The sequence below is a fragment of the Halichondria panicea genome, chromosome 12 (genome assembly GCF_963675165.1).
Source record: "Halichondria panicea chromosome 12, odHalPani1.1, whole genome shotgun sequence".
Lineage (NCBI taxonomy): Eukaryota > Metazoa > Porifera > Demospongiae > Suberitida > Halichondriidae > Halichondria > Halichondria panicea.
The window spans coordinates 1813761-1837593 of NC_087388.1; the positions used below are offsets into that span (position 1 = coordinate 1813761).

The 23833-nt window shown below is 39.2% G+C and overlaps 2 protein-coding genes, 2 long non-coding RNA genes and 1 pseudogene across 5 annotated transcripts; 1 reads left to right on the forward strand and 4 right to left on the reverse strand.

Annotated features, from left to right (window-relative positions):
- Positions 1-42: 42 nt before the first annotated feature.
- Positions 43-6347, reverse strand: LOC135345470 (fibropellin-1-like; annotated as a pseudogene).
- Positions 6348-7311: 964 nt separating this feature from the next.
- LOC135344804 (uncharacterized) lies at positions 7312-8062 on the reverse strand. Its single transcript, XR_010397539.1, has 2 exons — positions 7465-8062; positions 7312-7413 (listed from the first exon to the last, which is right to left on the reverse strand). It is a non-coding gene; the product is annotated as an uncharacterized LOC135344804 (long non-coding RNA).
- Positions 8063-11363: 3301 nt separating this feature from the next.
- On the reverse strand, positions 11364-12561 carry LOC135344812 (uncharacterized). Its single transcript, XR_010397551.1, has 3 exons — positions 12470-12561; positions 12055-12390; positions 11364-12001 (listed from the first exon to the last, which is right to left on the reverse strand). It is a non-coding gene; the product is annotated as an uncharacterized LOC135344812 (long non-coding RNA).
- A 138-nt stretch (positions 12562-12699) lies between these two features.
- Positions 12700-20534, forward strand: LOC135344782 (uncharacterized). Its single transcript, XM_064542076.1, has 5 exons — positions 12700-13012; positions 13519-13620; positions 14445-14546; positions 16679-16780; positions 18031-20534. Exons 1-5 carry the CDS (start codon positions 12840-12842, stop codon positions 20261-20263), a joined length of 2712 nt encoding a protein of 903 aa, XP_064398146.1. The 5' UTR covers positions 12700-12839; the 3' UTR covers positions 20264-20534.
- A 1017-nt stretch (positions 20535-21551) lies between these two features.
- Positions 21552-23778, reverse strand: LOC135344791 (delta-like protein A). Of its 2 annotated transcripts, none has more exons than XM_064542088.1 (3): positions 23202-23778; positions 22752-23081; positions 21552-22696 (listed from the first exon to the last, which is right to left on the reverse strand). In XM_064542088.1, exons 2-3 carry the CDS (start codon positions 22851-22853, stop codon positions 21689-21691), a joined length of 1110 nt encoding a protein of 369 aa, XP_064398158.1. In that variant the 5' UTR covers positions 22854-23081; positions 23202-23778; the 3' UTR covers positions 21552-21688. The 2 variants fall into 2 exon arrangements, with proteins under 2 accessions (XP_064398158.1, XP_064398157.1); XM_064542087.1 differs by having other exon boundaries at positions 23165-23770.
- Positions 23779-23833: the final 55 nt, after the last annotated feature.

The window sequence follows — 23833 nt, forward strand, 5'->3', positions numbered from 1 at the left end:
ACTTGCACTCGCTTGGTAATTGCTTACAATGGTCATAGTACATACGCACAACTTGACATAATAATGGAATTGTGTAAAACCAAAAGTGTGAAAATAAATTGTTTAATGATATATACTTGTACATACATGATTATTTTTCTCAGTTTAGTTCTTCTTATAATCAGAAATCCTCGTGAGGTCAAAACCGGCACCTCCATAATCAGGATTGTTGATTTCTGCCGACTGTACACTGGTGTAGAGGGTGTTCTCAAACTCATGATCAGTCATGGTTGATCTCATCGTACTCGTGTTGGCTAGCTTTGTGGATGTAGTTCGTTCCAAAGTGTTGTCGGGGATACCGTACGCTGGGTTGTCTCCATGTATCTCACCATTAGGGAAGTATGTAGCAACGATGGCTGTATATATGGTAACAGAGATCAAGGTAAAACTAACATTGTATATGGATCTATGTGCCGTATGCATACACATACATTATTATATTGTCACTACGAATTAACTGATATTCGCCCATGATAATTAATTATAGGCTCCCTGTTCACTGGATGTAACACATTACTAATGTACAACTTCCAGACCTTCGATAACTGCACTTACATTTCTTTTTCCTTACAAGACAGGCAATCACCACTAGCAAAGAGATGATGATCAACACTAGCAGAAGCAGTGCAGCCGTTATCCCACCCACCAGTGCCTCTATGACAACTCCATCCCCAAATCCTATCGAAAAATCAATTGAAATAGTATGACTGGGTTACGTTGCTCACAAAATAAATGTGGGTACGTACTTTTTGATTGCATATCCGGGCAGTGGCTACACAGTTCTCCAGTGAATCCAGGATTGCAATCACATGTGAAGTTAGTTTGTCCGTTAACACAGCGACCGTTTCTGTTACAATTCACACCATAGCAATAATCAATCCTCTCACATAGCGACCCAGTGAACGGAGGGTCACAGTTACAGGAGAATGAGTTTACGCCATCGATACACGTACCGAGTCCATTGCAATCTTGATTCACGCAATCGTCAATGTTAGTTTCACAGTTCATACCTGTGAATCCAGTATTGCAGACACAGGTATATGAATTGAGCCCATCAATACATTTACCACTTCCACTGCAAATTTGAAACTCACAGTCGTCAACATTTGTGTTGCAAGTAACACCAGTATACCCAGCATCGCATACACAAATATAAGAGTTGATTCCATCCATACACAGTCCTTTACCACTGCAGTTTTGACTATCACATTCGTCAATATTTGTCTCACAGTTTGACCCAGAAAAACCTGGTGCACACTCGCAATGATAAGAGTTGATTTCATCAATACAGCGGCCATTACCACTACAATTCTCATCTTCACAATCATCAATGTTTCTCTCACAATCAATCCCAGTATAGCCAGGATTACAGTCGCAAATGTGTGATGATTCTTCGTTGGTGCATATTCCATTTCCATTACAAGACTGTCCAAAGCAATAGTCTATCAACTCACAATTTTCTCCCATGAAACCATCATTACAAACACAGGTATAGCTGTTCATCATCTTAACACACATGCCACTTCCATTGCACATGATGCTATCACGTTCACACACATCAACAAACTGACATTGTTCTCCATGGTAAATTGTTGCACAGTGCACTCTAACAATCAGACTCATCTTTCCGTAATTGTGAACTCCTGATACGTTAGTCAGTGTTAAGCCAGCACTGTTGAGAACGTTGCTGCGTAGTTGGACTGTAATTATATCAACAAGATCATCGGAATCACTTTCCTGAGAATCCCTATCTATCACTCCTACATACAGCTGGATACCATTCTGAAATGGAAGTTTAGTAACGTTCATACTTTTGTTGTTAGCAAAACTATCTTACCCAAAGTTGGTCATCAGTCAGTGTTATCATATTAGGTCCAGTTGAAGTGAATTCAAGAGAATCATCATTCAAGACAATGTCTGTAGTAAACATTTGTGGTGCCATGCATCCACTTGTTTCTGTAGGTGGAGTACTGAATGGACGCAAACAGAATGTGAAGAAGTTATCACAGAGCTCATCTTCAGTACATATTCCATCATTCGAAAGATCACTGTTTTCTGCTGGATCACAACATTCTCCATTGTTACCAGCTGCTCTACTCTCTGGGTTGTTGTAGGACCTGAGATTTACTTGAACCACATAGTCACACAGAGCTCTGTGGTCACTTAGCTGTACAGATTTTGTAACATAATTATTGAGCAGAATATTCTAGAATATTCTGCTATAGTGAGATCTAGTGAGATCTAGAGATCTGTGATTTTCTCACCATATAAATCACAAAGAAACAGAGGAGAGTAAAATTGTACCTCATCTTTTTAGTCCACTGGTAGAGGTGGTCTAGATCAGAGATTACTCTATCCCTGTCTAGATCTCTGTCTATATTCAATATTGTTGTTAATTTTATGCGCATGTGCAAGTGCAAAAACAGAGGTGTGGCTGCATGGGTGCTTTTTCGCCATTCAATCTCTCTATCCCAGAATGAGTTTATCTCAATTGAATTGTACACCCTCTTAGCAGTGGTGTATTGATGCTATCAAGAGGAGATGCGGCTGTGTACTGATTAAAGTAGTCATCCATACCGTCAAGAGCTCTGATACTCCTGATGCCGTGAACTTATCATAATTATCCTCGGCTTTCATTCAAACTTTAGCAGGCAATGCAGGCAAAGTCATGCAGATAGAGAGTTTTATCTCCACCAGCTCTATAATACGTACATCACGTACTCTGTTTGTAAACACGCTCTCAATTAATTTTACCACTTTAAGTAAAAGATATCTTGTTAGTACACAAGATATATATTTTTTAGTATTGGATCTTTATACCAGTATACCATTTATAGGTAGTTGTATGCAGCTATATACTGTATAATATACTGTAATCAGTATAATAATGATTCAGTCTTCAGAGGATGTAGTCTGTAGACTAGTTCATCAAACATTCTGATGTGTGCTTGTAGAAGGAGCTGCTTTAGAGACACGTACTCTGGAAGAGGGCTATAGGGCTCAGGCTGAGCCTTGCTCACTAGCACTGCACGCACTGCACTAGGCATGTTCAGCTTCTGTACGTATTCAAAGAAAAAGAAACCGTAATGTAAGAGTGCTATTCTAAGCTTACCTTTGCTCTGGCATAGCCGGGTCTATAGACACAGTCAGAATAAGTATATTTTTATTGGAATTACGTTGTTGTTATTAAAATTTTGTTAGTTTTCGATCATGTATAATTATGTATGGTGGCATGTTTACAGAACAGCGCTTTTAAGAAACAGGGGTTGCTACTTATCTACACATGTCAAGCACTTACACTGAATATGCTTTATACCATGAATAAGGGTAGTGTGCCATGGTATACAATTATACTCACGCTTGCACAATGTATAAGTACCCAGCATGACTAATATAAGGATGTATACTTGAACAAAATGCAATTAGTGAGAACATTCATAAAATGCAATAGCACAACTCAACAACTCAACTATTACTACTTTGAAAAAGCAAAAAAACACTGGATAGTGTAATGTCACAAAACACAGAACACTGCATGATAATGTGTTGAAGGCTATAATTTTATAATAATTGTTCCTCACTGAAAAATGTTATCCTTTAGAGTGAGAACTCCTTGAGATCAATATCTTCATCATCGGGATTGTTGACTTCTGCCAACTGTACACTGTCGTAAAGGGTGTTCTCAAACTCAGCAATGTCTGATCTCATCGTACCTGTGTTGGTTAGGTTTGTGGATGTAGTTTGTTCCAAGGAGTTGTCGGGGATCCCGTACACTTGGTTGTCTCCATGCATCTCACCATTTGGAAAGTATGTAGCATTGATGGCTGTATGGCAACAGAGGGGCATATAGAACAAATAAACGTTGACGCACGTGTGTACACATGCACATTAATGTGACAGGCTCTGGGAAAACCAGACTATTGGAGCAGACCAAAATGTTGGTGATTAATGTACCAAGTGATAGAGCAGAGCATTGCCTACACAATGATATGCTTAGTGTTCACATACCTAGTTTCATACCCGAGTCATGCGCGTTGGAAACTCGAAGCCGTAAAATGTAGTATCGAGAAAACGGCTCTCAAAGATTGCTTAATTAGGAAAAATAAGGTAATAGCGAAAGTTTGGACGAAGCGTTTCGATGGAAAGAGTTGGATTTAGAGCATCATATTTTACAGAGAGGTAGTAGAAGGACTGTAGATACTTATACATTAATAACATTTTATTTGAGATTTTATACTGTAGGCATAAATATAGCTGTAGCTCAATACCAAATTCTGCTCCAATAGTCTGGTTTTCCCAGAGCCTGTCACATTTATCGATAGTTTCAATACAAGCAATTCTCCTAAACATCAATAATGATAATCCACACAGGCGCTAATGTTTGGAATTCTCCCAATACCTATAAATGGTTGTCACAATTATAGGTCCTAATAAACAGTAGCATTGATGACTGTATGGCAACAGAGAGATGTATGGAACAAATAAATGTTAATACTTGCGTGTATGTACACATTTATCTATGCTTTCTACAGTATAACTGTCAATACAAGCAATTCCGAATCAAATAGGGCCCTAATAAACATCGATGTTTATGGACTCTCCAAAGCAACCAATGCCTAATCGTGTTTGTCATTATTATAGGAAACAATAACTCTAGTATACATGTCTATAACATTGTAAGGGAATATTTGATAACACACACATGCATGCACTCACAATTCTTTTTCTTTACAAGGTAGGCTATCGCCACTAGCAACAAGATGATGATCAACACCAGCAGAAGCAGTGCAGCCGTTACTCCACCCAGCAGTGCCTCTATGACAACTCCATCCCCCACTTCTGTAGGAAAAATGTATGTTACGCTTAGCTAACCTTCCTCTGTCTCTATTGTATATTATGTCAGGAATTGCTCACAAATACGTACACAATGTAATGTACTGTATGTACCATTTAATTGCATATCCATACTACACAGTTCTCCAGTGAATCCAGGATTGCAATTACAAGTGAAGCTAGTTTGTTCGTTAACACAGCGACCGTTTCTGTTACAATTCACACCATAGCAATAATCAATCCTCTCACATAGCGACCCAGTGAACGGAGGGTCACAGTTACACGAGAATGAGTTTATGCCATCGATACACGTACCTATAGTCCATTACAATCTTGATTCACGCAATCGTCAATGTTAGTTTCACAGTTCATACCTGTAAATCCGGTATTGCAGACACAGATATAGGAATTGATTCCATCCATACATTCACCACTTCCGCTGCAATTCTGAAACTCACAATCGTCAATGTTTGTGCTGCAATTATCACCAGTATACCCAGCAAAACATACACAAGCATACGAGTTGATTCCATCCATACATTCACCATTTCCGGTACAATTTTGAAACTCACAGTCGTCAAAATTTGTGTTGCAATTAACACCAGTATACCCAGCATCGCATACACAAATATAAGAGTTGATTCCATCCATACACAGTCCTTCACCACTGCAGTTCTGACCATCACATTCGTCAATATTTGTCTCACAGTTTGTCCCAGAAAAACCTGGTGCACACTCGCAATAATAAGAGTTGATTTCATCAATACAGCGGCCATTACCACTGCAATTCTCATCTTCACAATCATTAATGTTTATCCCACAATCAATCCCAGTATAGCCAGGATTACAATTGCAAATGAATAATAATTCTTCGTTGGTGCATTGTCCATTTCCATTGCAAGACTGATTAAACCATTCACACGCATAAAAAACTGACATTGTCCTCCATAGTGAAATGGTGCACAGTACACTTTAGCAGTTAGAATAATTCTTCCATGATTGTGATTTCCTTGTATGCTGAACGTTAAACCGGCAGCACTGGCACTGTTGATCTGAAGGATACCAAGTGGGATCGTGATTGTATCAACCAGATCATCCTGGGTACCATTATCTTTATCAACCACCATCACAAACAGCTGGATATTATTCTGAAATTGAAAGCAAAATCGTGATACAAGTAATCAGTTTACACGAATTTTTACCTGCCAAGAGCCGTTAATTGTCCATGTTAGTGGATTGGGTACTCCAAAATCAGTTGAGGTGAAATTTAGAGAATCGCTATTAGGGATGATGTTAGTAGTGATTGTTGGTGATTGCGATGTAAAACATTCTGTATTAACTTGTCCGCTTGGTCGTAGACAGAACGAGAAGAAATTATCACAGAGCTCATCTTCAGTACAAATTTCATCATTCGAAAGATCACTGTTTTCAGTTGCTGGATCACAACATTCTCCATTGTTACCAGTTGCTCTGCTCTCTGGGTTGTTGTAGGACCTGAGATTTACTTCAACCACATAGTCACACAAAGCTCTGTGGTCACTTAGCTGTACAGATTTTTTAAGATTGAAAGGTATATTCTTAGAGTAGATCTAGTATAGCTACCTATATAGGGCCTACTATATAGGGGTTTCTCACCATATAAATTGCAAAGAAATAGAGAAGAGCAAAATTGCACCTCATCTTTGTATTTCACTTTAGTAGTTCTACATAGACTGCAATGCAGTCTTAACAGAGGCGTGGCTCTGGGCTCACCAGTATGCTGTTGCAATGTTGATTGCCTGCATCCTATGGTGATATAACTCAAAATTATGTAATCTGATTAATTAAAAAGAAAACTGCCAAGCCGGATAATCGAGGTTCCGGATAATCGAGGGCCGGATAATCGAGGTTCTACTGTATCACTTCTTGGAAATAACATTAAACACGTGTCTCAGTTTTACGACAATGCTGTAATTAAACAGGATCTGTTATTGTTTACTAACAGAGCTTACAAGTGTGCAGCTGAAAACAGTTCTCTCGCCAATGGCAGATCTTAGTTTGTCTTCCATGTACATTACGTGTGGGTTTGAACAATGGAGAACTATATGGTGCATATTATGAGTGCTGCTAGCCTCGATCCCAGGCCGAGTTTTCGCTTTTATAACGGTTAGGCGAACAACTGGGCCTGGTACTAGTTGTCTGCGCATGCGTCAAATTTTCATTGTATATTTGTGGTCGGCAAAAATATTTAATAAATCAATAATGGAAATTTGTACACAGAAAATGCACAGGGTGAGTACACAAAAGATGCACATAGGGAGCTGCTTCACAAAGGCCTGGGGAGTTGCCAGTTGTGCTGCAGCACAATTACAGTGACCCAGGGCAACTTCAGGATGATTGAATGCCTTCAAATTACGTTTCAAAAAGATTTAGCAGGCTGCTGGACTTCTCTGATTCTAGGCCCCAACTCGTAACTCATTGCTTGAGAAAACGTAGATTCTCTTGATGTCTCTGAGCTACCCAGCAACGCTCGAATGAGCAGGTCATACTCCAGTCCTGTGTCTGTGAGTATAGGACAATATTAAAAGAAACCAAAGACGGTTAAACCCTTACCTCAAACTGTCCAGTCTCGTCCGTTAGTATAGCCAAGAGGAGCACTGTTGGGATAGCTGGATATTAGCCATTGCTCCTGTACAGAGAAGTAGACATTTTAAATACGTGTAGATCTATACATATTAAATTTCTCGGTTATAGTGTCATTGTCGACGAGCTGATGATGGCAGCACCAAGTTCTCTAGCTCACACTCTTCACTTGATCCACCATATTAATGATGAAACTATAGTCTACCTACATTCTTGCCAAACATGAACAAGACTTGATAGCATAGCCGGCCATAGGGCCCACACAAAAATATCTGACCTTAACAAGCTTGACAAAGCTTTATACCTCTTCCCTTGTTGTTCAGTCTTCAGAATAAGCTTCAGAGAAGAGAGAAGCTTCAGCTAAGAGCCATTCCAATCGATTCCAATAATGATAAAACGGGAACTGACTTCTAGTACACGATAGTACACGAATATAAATGTCACAAAAGTGAACGAGAATATCCATTCGTCAGAATCTGACGAACGACTGACGCATGCGCAGACAACTAGTACCAGGCCCAGTTGTTCGCCTAACCATTATAAAAGCGAAAACTCGGCCTGGGATCGAGGCTAGAGTGCTGCATGTTTGATTCAGGGCCTGTGGTTTTTATAGAAACAGTGATTGCAACTTATCTCCACAAGCATGTACTTATATGCACCTATCAATTTCAATCCCCACTACCCCCCATGCGGGCCGGGGGTATGTCGGGGTTTAGTGGGGATTTCGTTTGCATCAATATCAACAGCCCACCCCTGGGGGCCGGTTGAAATCAATTTCCCACTTCCCCTCCCATACCCCCACTTAGTAACCCTGGGATTTGACTCGCACGTGTGCATGTGCTACACTTTTCCGGATATTTACTGTTGTAAGTTTGTACACTGAGGAAGTCAAATTCCCCACCCTATCCCGTACCTCGGGGTTACTTGCTGAATCAAAACCCCACTATGCCCCGCCAGGGGGTAGTAGGGACTGACATTGATAAGTGCATTACGCTTAACATAATTATGCATGAACTATTGAACAAGGGCAGTGTATATATAATTTATTATAATCAAAGTGCCTATAATAATAATATTATATAACTCACTTGTTAATTAAGGCTTATAGCACAATGTAAGCCCATGCAGCATGACTTAGATCGATGTAATGCAATTAGTAGAAACAGAAAAAAAAAACAGCATGCACGGCTCAACTACATTACTACTTTTAAAAAGCAAATTACTTCATAGTGTAATGATCACAAAACACTGATAATTATGTTGAAGGGTATACGTTTGTTCTTCACTGCGTGAGCCTGAAATGTTATTAGAGTGAGAAATCCTTGAGATCAGTATCTTCATCATCAGGATTGTTTACTTCTGCCGACTGTACACTGGCGTAAAGGGTGTTCTCAAACTCGGCAATGTCCGATCTCATCGTACTCGTGTTGGTTAGGTTTGTGGATGTGGTTTGTTCCAAGGAGTTTGTCGGGGATCCCGTACACTTGGTTGCTTCCATTCATCTCACCATTAACTTTTGTAGCATTGATGGCGGTATGGCAACAGAGAGGCTTATGGAACAAATAAACATTGATGAATGTGCGTATGCACATTCATCCATGCTTTCAATATGTACTGTCAATACAAGCAATAATCTCTCCTAAAATGGCTGATGATATAAGAATAGGACCAGCCGTAATAAACATTGATGTTTATGGAATTCTCCAAAGCACACAACACAATGATAGGTCCCTGATAAGTATATATAGGTGTGTGATCAATCTATAGTTTAAACTTGGTGTAGAGTGTAACTCCAGACATTTAATAGCACATGCATGGCTGATGCACTTATTCAAACTTCAAAGTAGCTTAGGCTATCCTATACTAGCAATAATTATAATCAACACTAGCAAAGAAGTGCAGCCCTTACTCAATCCACTCCTGTCAAAATAATTTATGTTAAGCTTAGTACAAAGCTATTTTTGTCAGGATCTCACAATGTAATGTACGTACTGTTTAATTGCTATCCATACTACACAGTTCTCCAGTGAATCCAGGATTGCAATTACAAGTGAAAATAATATGTTTGTTAACACAGCGAGACCGTTTCTGTTACAATTCACACCATAGCAATAATTAATCCTCTCACATAGTAACCCAGTGAACGGAGGGTCACAGTTACAGGAGAATGAGTTTACGCCATCGATACACGTACCGAGTCCATTGCAATCTTGATTCACGCAATCATCAATGTTAGTTTCACAGTTCATACATTCACCACTTCACTGCAATTCTAAAACTCACAATTGTCGATGTTTGAGATCCATAAAAGACACGCATAAATTAACCAGTATATACACAGAGATTACACTTATTACAATGATTCATTATCCTCGAGACAGAACCGCAAAATTAGTCTTTAGATTCGGGTATAGGGTTGTTTTTTAGCTGCGGCTCTTTTCTGAAATGCGGCCATCTCACTATTCCGACCAAGCTGCGCTGTCCCAAGGGTGGCCAAATTATAACGAGAGTCTACTAAACTATTACCACACATGTTACTAGCCCTCTACATCCCCTACTCAGATTAAAATACACACATACCATGCAGTGACCCGATATAAACTTATAAAAAAATGCGGTTGATTGTTATTTGCAAAACAGTGCCACTTAAGAAACAGGTGTTGCTGAAGATTTTAATGGAAAATACCAAGATTACATTGAAATTCCACACAGTTTTTAGTTGCCTACTACCAGTATATCATAGGCGAGCACAATCATACATCTATTCTGTTGTAACAGCACAAAGTATAAACGTATACGTTCAGCATGTCTAAATTAAAGGCACTAATAATCGTGCAAAATTATAGTGGTATAAACGTACGTATGGTTCCTCACTGAGACTTGAAAAATGCTCTTATAATAGTCATTGAGAAATTCTTGTGAGATCAATCTCTTCATAATCAGTATTGTTGACCTCTGTCGACTGTAAATTGGTGTTCTCAAACTCTGATCTCATCGTGTTGGTTAGCTTTGTGGATGTGGTTCGTTCCAAAGAGTTGTTGGGGATATTGTACGCTTCGTTGTCTTCATGTATCCAGCCATTAGAGAAGTGAGTAGCTATGATAACAGAGAGCCATATATGGACAACCATAATACTGTCCATATAATGGTAACATTTATGTTTCTTCAATCTCCCAATTACATGCAGGTCTGTAATAAACTATATAGTCTGTAGCTCTGCTGCACAGACCTTTAATAACACATGTAGTGCACTCACATTTCTTTTTCCTTACAAGACAAGCCACTGGCAACAAGATGATGGTCAACACTAACAGAAGAAGTGCAGCTGTTAATCCACCCACTAGTGCCTCTATGATAACTCCATCTCCCAATCCTGTAGAAAAAATGTCTTAGCTAAACTTCCGAATGCTTCCTCCGTCTCTATGGTATATTTTGTCAGGAACTGCTCACAAATACGTACACAATGTATGTACCATTTGATTGCATATCCATACTACACAGTTCTCCAGTGAATCCAGGATTGCATTTACAAGTGAAGTTAGTTTGTTCGTTAACACAGCGACCGTTTATGTTATAATTCACACCATAGCAATAATCAATCCTCTCACATAGCGACCCAGGAATGGAGGGTCACAGTTACAGGAGAATGAGTTTACGCCATCGATACACGTACAGAGTCCATTGCAATCTTGATTCATGCAATCGTCAATGTTAGTTTCACAGTTCATACCTGTAAATCCGGTATTGCAGATACAGGTATATGAATTGAGCCCATCCATACATTCACTATTTCCACTGCAATTCTGAAACTCACAATCGTCAATGTTTGTGCTGCAATTAACACCAGTATACCCAGCAAGACATACACAAGTGTACGAGTTGATTCCATCCATACACAGTCCTTCATCACTGCAGTTCTGGCCATCACATTCGTCAATATTTGTCTCACAGTTTGACCCAGAAAAACCTGGTGCACACTCGCAACGATAAGAGTTGACTTCATCAATACAGCGGCCATTACCACTACAATTCTCATCTTCACAATCATCTATGTTTATCCCACAATCGATCCCAGTATAGCCAAGATTGCAATTGCAAATGAATGATGATTCTTCGTTGATGCATATTCCATTTCCATTACAAGACTGTTCAAAGCAATAGTCTATCAACTCACAATTTCTCCTGTGAAGCCACCATTACAGACACAGGTATAGCTGTTCCTCATCTTAACACACATGCCACTTCCATGCACTGCACATGATGCTATCACGTTCACACACATCAACGAACTGACATTGTTCTCTCCACGGTAAAATTGTGCACAGTGCACTCTAACAGTTAGACTCATCTTTCCATAATTGTGAATTCCTGATACGTTAGTCAGCGTTAAGCCAGCACTGTTGAGAACGTCGCTGCGTAGTTGGACTGTAATTATATCAACAAGATCATCGGAATCATTTTCCTGAGAATCGCTATCTACCACTCCTACATACAGCTGGATACCATTCTGAAATGTAAGTTTAGTAACATTCATACTTTTGGTTAGCAAAACTATCTTACCAAAAGTCGATCAACAACTGTCAGTGTTATTATATTAAGTCCAGTTGAGGTGAACTCAAGAGAATCATCATTCAAGACAATGTTTGTAGTACCCATCGGCTGTGTGATGCATCCACTTGTTTCTGTAGGTGGAGTACTGAATGGACGCAAACAGAATGTGAAGAAGTTATCACAGAGCTCATTTTCAGTACATATTCCATCATTCGAAAGATCACTGTTTTCAGCTGCTGGATCACAACATTCTCCATTGTTACCAGCTGCTCTACTCTCTGGGTTGTTGTAAGACCTGAGATTTACTTCAACCACGTAGTCACACAGAGCTCTGTGGTCACTTAGCTGTACAGATTTTATAGCATAATTATTGAGCAGAATATTCTTGTCTATAGTGAGATCTAGAGATCTGTGATTTTCTCACCATATAAATCACAAAGAAATAGAGAAGAGTAAAATTGCACCTCATCTTTGTATTTAACTTTAGTCCACTAGTAGAGGTACTGTAGTCTAGATCTATGTCTATAAAAGTATTGTTATTCATTAATTGTATGCGCATGTGCAAGTGCCTGTAACAATGGTATCTGGTCAGAGGTATTACATCCTAGTTGGTGTGGCCCCACCCTGGACACAACATAGGCTTTTTTGCTATTATAATGAAGCCATAATTGACCACATAACTTCCTGGGTTGAACCATAGATTGAAGAGTTAGACTCAACGTAAAATACACACACTGACAATTGATTGTGCTATAGGCTAGTGACCAATTTAATATACGTTAACGTACATCAACATGAGTATCCACATGCTCGGTCTGACTGACAGGACTGCTCAAGGTAGCCCTCGTTGGAAGCTGGTGAGAGCATGCAGGGAAGGTGATCTGGACATGGTGAAACAACTGTGTGAAGACGACTACCCATTTGAAGAAGAATCAGAGCCTAATGTTCCTCTGCATGAAGCGTGTTGGTATGTTTTTAGCAATCACATGCAGGCCTATATTAAATATGTGTATGTATACCTATCAATGTCAGTCCCCACTATACCCAGGGCCCTCCTGCAGAGCATAGTGAGGTTTTGTTGGGGTTTTGATTCAGCAAGTAACCTGGGTTATTGGTTATTAAGTGGAGGGGAAGTAGGGATTTAATTTCAACCAGGCCCCTAGGGATAGGGCAGTTGATATTGATACAAATCAAATCCCACTAAACTCCGACATAGCCCGTATGGGGGATAGTGGGGACTTGAAATTGATAGGTGCATAACGAGGACTTTATCGTTTTATGCCTAGCTAGGCGCCTATAGATAACTAAGCTCAGAGCTGTTGCCTTGTATACATGTAAGTGTCATTATGCCTCACAGGGTTTTCTGTGGTTGTATATGGGGAATTTTTCTTGCATAATTATTATAATTATCTGTGAAATTCCTTAAGCTTTATTAGGTTGTCGTACACCAATGTTCTGCTTGCTATTATACAGGAGTGGGCATTTGAATATTGTTAAGTACCTGATTGAAAGGAAGCAGTGTAATATTTACAACGAGTGTTCTATCGGATGGACAGTTGTTCACTCAGCTTGTGCGTAAGTTAACCATATTAATAATTATAGTGCATAGTTGACACAACGGCAAGCAGGCCCGTATTTCAGAGGAGGTTGAAGAATGACATTAATTTTTAGTTGTGACCTGCATGGCTATAGATAGTGACTGGACCACAGTGTCAGTGCAAACCCAAGTTAAATTGTTGATAATGGCTTTAATAATGAATGAGCTATTATTATGTCTCATCACTATAGTAAATAAATATACTCTCAGAGGTATAAATAACACATCTTGATTGTCCTGACAAGTTGTCTTAGCATAGTACATTTTGTTCTGCCATCAGGTGATAATATTTATTGGTCGGACACTAAATTACCCATGCAATGTACTAAGTAATCTACTAAGTAATCTATAAAAAAAGGGAGGCTTTAGGGAAGATAAGGTAATGCTTAGCACATAAAATAGAAGCTTACCAGTCGTCTTGTCACTATGCTACATAGATATAATAATATGCATATCTAGGCCTTCTTCTGTGCAATAAAGACACATGCATGGCTGTTATGAGATCATTATTTTAGTGCACATCGCATCATAACTATGACCTTTGGCTAGGACACTATGACCGAGCAAGTAGCTAAATGGCCGGTCAAATAGGCTAATTGCTCGGAAATTGATCAATGACCGACTGTTATTTATACCTCTGTACTCTGGGCAATAATTATAATTATATAGATGTATAGAAATGACACAGGGTTGCATGCAGGAGTACGTACCATTCTGTTTGCTTATTAGGGTGTAGGTTGTGTCTATCCTTCTAAATGCATCATAATTATTATGTATGTAATATCTATCCTTCTAAATGCAGGTATGATCAATTGCATATTGTGAGGTATTTTATTGAAGAACGAAGTTGTAGTGTGAACATGACCAATTATTGTGGGTGGACCCTACTACACACCAGCTCCTGGTATGTTACTGTGCTTTAGAATGGTATCCAATTGATTTACGGGGTTGATCAATGAGTTACATTTCCTTGTGTACAAATGTGGCTCTTTCATACTGCAAGACCGTTCAAGCTTAGCTACATTATCCCGTTGCTACGTTGTTGCTAAGTGCAATATGGATAAAACTAACCAAAAAGTCATCACTAACCACTAACACCCCTCTGGCATTAGACTGACGTAAGAAACTAGAGCACTAAAGTGCAAACCCTCGGCTGGTGACATGATTATGAAGAAACCAGAAGAGTGATATAATGCAGTGCATGTAGTGATGTATGACTGAGCTGGCTAGCACAGCAACTCAGGAGCAATCAGTAAAACTAAACCAGACTGGAGGCATGCTGAAAGAGTTTTAGTGGCACATAGGCATGCACAGTGGACTAGGTCCTGAGTCTAGGATCAGCAAAGAAGCCTGGAGTCTCGGAGAAGTATGGCTCCTGGAGTAGGATCCCGGAGTCGAGTCAGCACAGAGTTAGAGCAACAAACAAGTCACAATTCTAGCTTTCTATTATAGTGACCCTTTTCCACTGTTTTTGGTACAGGATCACTTCAGCTGTAAAAGCGGAGGGTACCTCGAATAAAGGTCGCGTGTAATTAGCTAGCTAGCTGCCAATGTGCAAGTTTAAGCTTCTTGGTTTTTGCTCGCTTTTATTCGACAACAAAGCTCTAACATCGAAATCTACCATTGATAACTTACATGTATTGTGTGAAGGCTATCTATGCTATAAACGCAGTGCTATGGCAGCCAGGTGAGCAGACCCAGAAATTACAACAGACAAACAACGCACGCCTCGAGTAATAACATAATGAGAAATATAAGTATCAAAGTTAAGTCCAGCCATGCAGGGTAATGTTAATGTTCAGCACTGCTGCATGGAGTTTCTTCTTCTTTGCACATGCACTGAGAAGGTTCATTTTGTGGAAGATTATGTGTTTCTAGTCCCTCGTGATGCATGGCTTAGTTAAGTCCTTCAATTCTGCTTCACCGTAATATAAGCATCTAGAAGCACTCAGGATACATGGCATATATTGCACTCAGCCCTCAGGGCTTATATTATACGCCCTCGTTCCTCAGTGCAGTATATGCCATACATCTCTCTTGCCCATAATTAGTATATTATAATCATAGATATAAGAAGGGAGAGGGATGGGAAACGCTATGTAAATAGCATTGACGATCTGCGTTTCGGTCAATGTTTTCTTCTTTATTTCCTCCAATCCATGCTTTTAGCTAGTACTAGGCTATAAACTAGCTACTGAGCTCCATGTATTAGCAATGGCTAGTGAAACAGTCACAACAAGGCAGCAGCAATAGTTAGTGAGACCCCTCCAAGCAGTAAAAAGCAGCTTGGACAGGCAAATTCTTGAGAGGAGCTCTGTCTGTACCGTTGAGTATTCCAGTACAGTCACAGTCATGATAGAGAATTATGGAAATGTAGCGAAGTTCTGTCGTAAATTACTGTCGATACGATGAACTAACTATCAATGAATACAAAGAGACATTTACCTACATTCAATCATTGATATAACTTTCTAAATGGGTACACAAAAAGTCTGCTTGTCAAAACCAACTTACTAAGACAAAAATGAACATCTTACCAACCTAAAGCCAAGTGGCTTTGAATTTACTTGCATACAATGCCCAGCTATACTTAAGAAAGAGGGAATCATTAATATGTTGGGCTGCAGTCACAGCCTCTCCTTGTAGAAGGTACACAAAGCCACTAGATAGAGCCGAAACGATAATACAACACTCAAAAAACTGCCTTTAAAAGCTTTTAAGCTTTTGGTGAGATACACAACGCTTCTATATGATGCACAGTAGGCGTGGATGCTCAGCACAGCACTAAGAGTCCCAGTGGGGCGTTTTGTGGTTAGTGCATTATGACTTTGTGGTTAGTGCACTATGCTGCATATGGGATATAACGTTGTTATCCTGTGTTAGCTGGTATCTGGCTAACAGTTAGTGCATGCGCAACCACCAGGCCCATCTCTGAGAGGAAGTGAGCGTGGGGTCGAAGTTAGTCACATAATTATATATACAAAACGAAAAAATTAACATTATGAGATTTACTTATATTCTTTATCCTATGCACAGGGGTGGAAGTGTGAATGTGGTGAAATACCTCATGGAAGATAAAAATTGCATTGTTGGGTGTACTGACAGTGACGGATATACCCCACTACATTGGGTGTGTTGGTAAGTTATAGTTATAGCACGGGCACGAGGGATGTATGGTGTATATATATATTGCACTAAAGCACGAGGGCGTAAGCCCCGAGGGCTGAGTGCAATTACGTATATGCCATGCATCCCGAGTGCACGTGTTATAACTAGTTTATATCCCGAGGGCATAGCAACATAACACTATCTTAGTAACACAATTAAACTGAACAATAATAAAAAGAAGAGTCAACCCTAGACACAGCTCCATCTCCAATTCTCTCTTCTAGACGATATAATTATGTGCCAGTATCTGCAGCGTATAATATTGTCATGGACCAAGGAATGGCTTAAATTGACACAAAATTGTTGGAGTTCCAAATCTGAAATCACTCCTGCTTTCTCACCCCACTTCTGCTGCTACAAAACAGCCCCACTCCACTGCTGCTCGGTCTCACAATCAAGCCAAAGAAGCTCGACTCTATCTATACACTGCTGCAACACAGCTCAAGCTATAAATAGCCCCCATGCAGCAAAAAGATCCGCTTCTAGACGCTTGTGCTATGTGGTGAAGCAGAATTGACATGCATCACGAGGACTAAGTCTAGGAACACATGCAGAATCTTCCACAAAAATTAATGAACATTTGAAAAACCTGCATGGTTGCAAACAAGAAACTCCAGCAGTGCTGAACATTCCTGCATGCATGGCTTTGTTATTTCTTATGATGTTAATAATAATTTTATGTCTGTCTAATGCCAGAGGGGCGTAGTGCATTATGACTTTGTGGTTAGTGCATTATGCTGCATATTGCACTTGGCAACACGTAGCAACGGGATATAAGTCTTATAATTACCTCTTCCACTCTAATACTTGAGCAAAAGTAAAACATGGCGAGAGGCATTAGCACAGCGCAGCTTGTTATACTACAATAGCCTGCTCGAAATGGTAACATAGGTGTCCATAATATATCCGAGTATTGTTGTAAAAACTAGTGGAGCCTCTGAACGAGAAGGCTTAATTAAGAGCAGACACTTAGACTGAGGGCCTATTTAAGAGCCTAGTAAAAGCGTATCTATATACAAATGAGAAGAATGTATACTATTACCTGCGACCGTCTTCGATAGGAGGATCCACCATATGGCAGCCATGCATGCTAAGAGTAAATGTTGTGTTGTTTTAGTCAATCATTTATGTATATGTACTCTGCAAAATATATCGGGCGTCTATACAATGTCTATACAACTTATGTATATGCATTCAGTACACTCATTACAATTTTGCAGTTCAATGGGAATAACCGATACAGATCGAACACTTGAAGTAATGAAATGTCTTTTAAGGTCACCTGAATGTGACCCGACAAAAAGAGATTACTTTGGAATGTCTGCTCTTCAACTCTTATCAAGGGGTGGCATTATTGGCATTGGTGCAAACCGAAACCTGGCAATACAGTTGCTACTTAATCACAATGCCCCACCACCAGATGAATCCTGGGCAAAGTTAGTGGATCAACAACCTCCTGAAGCATACACCAAATTGTTTCTAATGGGGTTTCCAGGAACAGGGAAAAGTACGCTTGCTAAATCGATCAAAACGGATGTTGAAGACGATGTGAAAAGCCTCGCTCATCGATTCAAGAAAGTTTGTGATGTTAGTAAAAATACGAGTGGCATTGTTCCAAGCGACATTGAGAGCAAGAGGTTTGGTTTGATGACAATCTATGATCTCGCAGGTCATAGTGAGTTCTATGCCAGTCACAATTTCGCCTTGAGAAGCATTTTAGCTGGGTCTCCTTGTTCCATCATACTTCTAGTCGCTGATATAAGCACTGAGCAGGATTCTCTTCGTAAAGCTATCTTACATTGGTGTAATTTTGCTTCTAATCTTTTTAACTGTCAATCGAATGACAAACCGTTTCTATTTATCATTGGGAGTTATGCTGATAAAGTGTCTGTGAAAGATATTGAGTCGTGTAAAGTTATAATTGAGAGTCTCACATCCAGAAGATTATTCTCAACGTTTCAGTTGCATTCTTTTCTTGCCCTCGATTGTCGATACCCTGTGTCAGCAGATATGACCCAGCTGCGCTCTCATATATCAGACTGTTGCCAGAGCATAAAACAACAGCAAGAAATTAATATTCAGCAGCATTGCTTTCTTGTTGGAATTATAAGTGAATTTGGTCATAGAGATGCCTTCACCATTGCTGAATTGATCACCCATGCTGAACAATCATCTATCACTTCATATTTCAGCAAATTTATCCGTGAAGTAGAGCATAACACCATTGTGAGAATGTGTATCAAGCTCAACATGCGAGGAAACATTCTCTTTCTTCAAAACCAGTGCAGTTCAATCGATAGTTGGATAGTGCTCAAAAAAGATGTTTTATTAAAACGAATATGTGGATCAATTTTTGCTCCTGATTCATTTGAGGACCATAAACCTTTGGCTTCTGACACTGGCATCGTTCCTGCTTTCAAACTTGCTGAGGAGTTTCCTGATGTTGATACCAAGTTGATTATCTCTATCATGTCTCATTTTCAGTTTTGCCATGAAGTTACTGACCCTGAGATCCTTGATCAGCTCTCGGTTGTATCCTCTGCTAGTACCAAATACCTTTTCTTTCCAAGCTTAGTCACTGTCACAACACCTCAAGGAATTTGGGACCCTCAAAGCCAATTTTCATATCAATCTGTGTGGATTATGAAATGTCGAAATGATGAGCAATTTTTCATATCGAATTTTATGCACGTGACAATCCATTGTCTTGCATTCTCATTTGCGATGGCCCCAAGTTCTTCTTTGTCTGCAAAATTATCAATTCAGAGAAGATGTAAAGTATGGAAAAATGGTATTTTTTGGCGATCCTTGTGTGGTATTGACATCATTGTTGAAGTTGACAGCAAAAGCATAGCTTTGTATATTCGAGCAAGAAAAGATTGTGAGCTAGATGCAGTTAAATTGCGATCTCAGTTGATTTCAAGAATTCTGACCACAAAATCTGAATATTGCAAGGAGGTGGAAGTCAATGAGTTTTTTGTGAAACCTGATTGCATTACTTTCCCCTTGGGTAATGATGATAAACTTGTCAATTTGTTAGAAATTGCACGTTCAATCTCTACGTGTAAACCTTTCGCATTTGATGTAGCTGATATGCTTGTTGAAATTCAAGCCCTTCTTCACTTCGAGCCTTTCTTTGACCTAGGAGAGAGTGTTCTCTGTGAGTTGTTTAACCAAGATGCCGCTGTGACTATAACCAACAAATTCCTTTTAAAACTTGCTGAAAAGTCCCACCGCAAAATGAATGTTTTTGTCAAGGTCTTAGACATATCAGATTATGCACTGGCAATAGCTCTCGAAGGTGCTCGACCCTCTAATAATGTGGACAAATTTTATCGTGTACTCGAGTATTGGCAAAGTCGACATCCTACTTACAGTGAATTGCGCACCACATTTGCTGAGTATAGTATATTTGTTGGACGCAACCCATTAGACTGTCATAAGTTGGACTGAACATAATCATTTTTTTGTGTATAATTATACTATAGCCTCGTCCCCATGCCGATTTTTCTCTAATGGACTGTTTTATTAATGAAAAATCGGTATGGGGACGAGGCTAGATCTAGTACAGTAAATGCATTGCTTTTTTGCTCTTGAACTAATTTTATACACATTGTAATTTTGTATGTCATTGTCTCTGAAAGAACAACATTTTTTTAAATTGTCAAACCTATACAAACAATTTCATTTAACAGTATACATGTAATCGAAATATACCATGCAGTGACCGATATCAAGTTATAAAAAATGCGGTTGATTGTTATTTGCAAAACAGTGCCACTTTAGAAACGGGTTACTGAAGATTTTAAAGGAAAATTCCAAGATTACGTTGAAATTCCACACACTTTTTAGTTGTCTACTACCAGTAGTTATAGGCGAGCACAATTAATCATTATCTATTCTCTTATAACAGGACAAAAGTATAAATGTATACGTTCAGCATGTCTAAATTAAAGACACTGATAATCGTGCAAAATTATTAGTGGTATAAACATGCATATAGTTCCTCACTGAGACTTGAAATGCTCTTATAATTGTCATTGAGAAATTCTTGTGAGATCAATCTCTTCATAATCAGTATTCTTGACCTCTGTCGACTGTAAATAATTGGTGTTCTCAAACTCTGATCTCATCGTGTTGGTTAGCTTTGTGCATGGATGTGGTTCATTCCAAAGAGTTGTTGGGGATATATACCGTAATAATATGCTTTGTTGTCTTCATGTATCCAGCCATTAGAGAAGTGGGTAGCTATGATAACAGAGAGCCATATGGGTAACCATAATACTGTCCATACAAACGATAGTTAAATGCCTATAATGATAAATAACATTTATGTTTCTTCAATATCTCCGAATTACATGCAGGTCCGTAATAAACTATATAGTCTGTAGCTCTGCTGCACAGACCTTTGATAACACATGTAGTGCACTCACATTTCTTACAAGGCAGGCCACTGGCAACAAGATGATGATCAACACTAAGAGAATAAGTGCAGCTGTTACTCTACCCACTAGTGCCTCAATGACAACTCCATGCATTCCCCCACTCCTGTAGAAAAAATATATGTTACGCTTAGTACTACACTTCCTCTGTCTCAGGATGTCACAATGTAATGTATGTGCCATTTAATTGCATATCCATACTACACAGCTCTCCAGTGAATCCAGGATTGCATTTACAAGTGAAATTAATAATTATGTTCGTTAACACAGCGACCGTTTCTGTTACAATTTACACCATAGCAATAATCAATCCTCTCACATAGCGACCCAGTGAACGGAGGGTCACAGTTACAGGAGAATGAGTTTACGCCATCGATACACGTACCGAGTCCATTGCAATCTTGATTCACGCAATCGTCAATGTTAGTTTCACAGTTCATACCTGTAAATCTGGTATTGCAGACACAGGTATATGAATTGAGCCCATCCATACATTCACCATTTCCACTGCAATTCTCAAGCTCACAATCATCGACGTTTCTGCTACAATTAACACCAGTATACCCAGCAAAACATACACAAGCGTACGAATTGATTCCATCCATACATTCACCATTTCCAGTACAATTTTGAAACTCACAATTGTCAACGTTTGTGCTGCAATTAACACCAGTATACCCAGCAAGACATACACAAGCATACGAGTTGATTCCATCCATATACATTCACCATTTCCGGTACAATTTTGAAACTCACAATCATCAATGTTTGTGCTGCAACTAACACCAGTATACCCAGCATTGCATACACAAGCATACGAGTTGATTCCATCCATACACAATCCTTCACCACTACAGTTCTGACCATCACATTTGTCAATATTTGTCTCACAGTTTGTCCCAGAAAAACCTGGTGCATACTCGCAATGATAAGAGTTGACTTCATCAATACAGCGGCCATTATCACTGCAATTCTCATCTTCACAATCATCTATGTTTATCTCACAATCAATCCCAGTATAGCCAGTATTGCAATTGCAAACGAATGATGATTCTTCGTTGGTGCATATTCCATTTCCATTACAAGACTGTTCAAAGCAATAGTCTATCAACTCACAATCTTCTCCTATGAATCCACCATCACAGACACAGGTATAGCTGTTCATCATCTTAACACACATGCCACTTCCACTGCACATGATGCTATCACGTTCACACACATCAACGAACTGATATTGTTCTCCATGGTAAAATTGTGCACAGTGCACTCTAACAGTTAGACTCATCTTTCCGTAATTGTGAACTCCCGATACGTTAGTCAGCGTTAAGCCAGCACTGTTGAGAACGTCGCTGCGTAGTTGGACTGTAATTATATCAACAAGATCATCGGAATCATTTTCCTGAGAATCCCTATCTACCACTCCTACATACAGCTGGATACCATTCTGAAATGGAAGTTTAGTAACATTCATACTTTTGTTGTTAGCAAAACTATCTTACCCAAAGTTGGTCATCAGTCAGTGTTATCATATTAGGTCCAGTTGAGGTGAATTCAAGAGAATCATCATTTAAGACAATGTCTGTAGTAATTTGTGCTGCCATGCATCCACTTGTTTCTGTAGGTTGAGTACTGATTGGACGCAAACAGAATGTGAAGAAGTTATCACAGAGCTCATCTTCAGTACATATTCCATCATTCGAAAGATCACTGTTTTCAGCTGCTGGATCACAACATTCTCCATTGTTACCAGCTGCTCTACTCTCTGGGTTGTTGTAGGACCTGAGATTTACTTCAACCACATAGTCACACAGAGCTCTGTGGTCACTTAGCTGTACATATTTTGTAACATAATTATTGAGCAGAATATTCTAGTCTATATATAGTGAGATCTAGAGATCTGTGATTTTCTCACCATATAAATCACAAAGAAACAGAGAGTAAAATTGTACCTCATCTTTGTATTTAACTTTAGTCCACTAGTAGAGGTGGTCTAGATCTCTGTCTAGTTGTTAATTTTATGAGCATGTGGAAGTGCAATAACAGAGGTGTGGCTGCATGGGTGCTTTCAATCTCTAACCCAGAATGACGTCAATTGAATTGTACACCCTAGCTCTTACTAGATTTAGCAGTGGTGTATTGATGCTATCAAGAGGAGATGCGGCTGTGTACTGATTAAAGTAGTCATCCATACCGTCAAGAGCTCTGATACTCCTGATGCCAGTAAACTTATCATATCCTCGGCTTTCATTCAAACTTTAGCAGGCAATGCAGGCAAAGTCATGCAGATAGAGAGTTTTATCTCCACCAGCTCTATAATACGTACATCACGTACTCTGTTTGTAAACACGCTCTCAATTAATTTTACAACTTTAAGTAAAAGATATCTTGTTAGTGCACAAGATATATATTTTTTAGTATAGTATGGCGCTATATTAGTGCCATAATTCAAGGGGGTATACTTTTTTGCATTAGGGGGTATACTTTTTCATTAGGGGGTATACTTTTTTTTTATTAGAGGTATACTTTTTCATTAGGGTATACTCTTTTCATTAGGGGGTACACTTTTTTCTAGGGTATATAT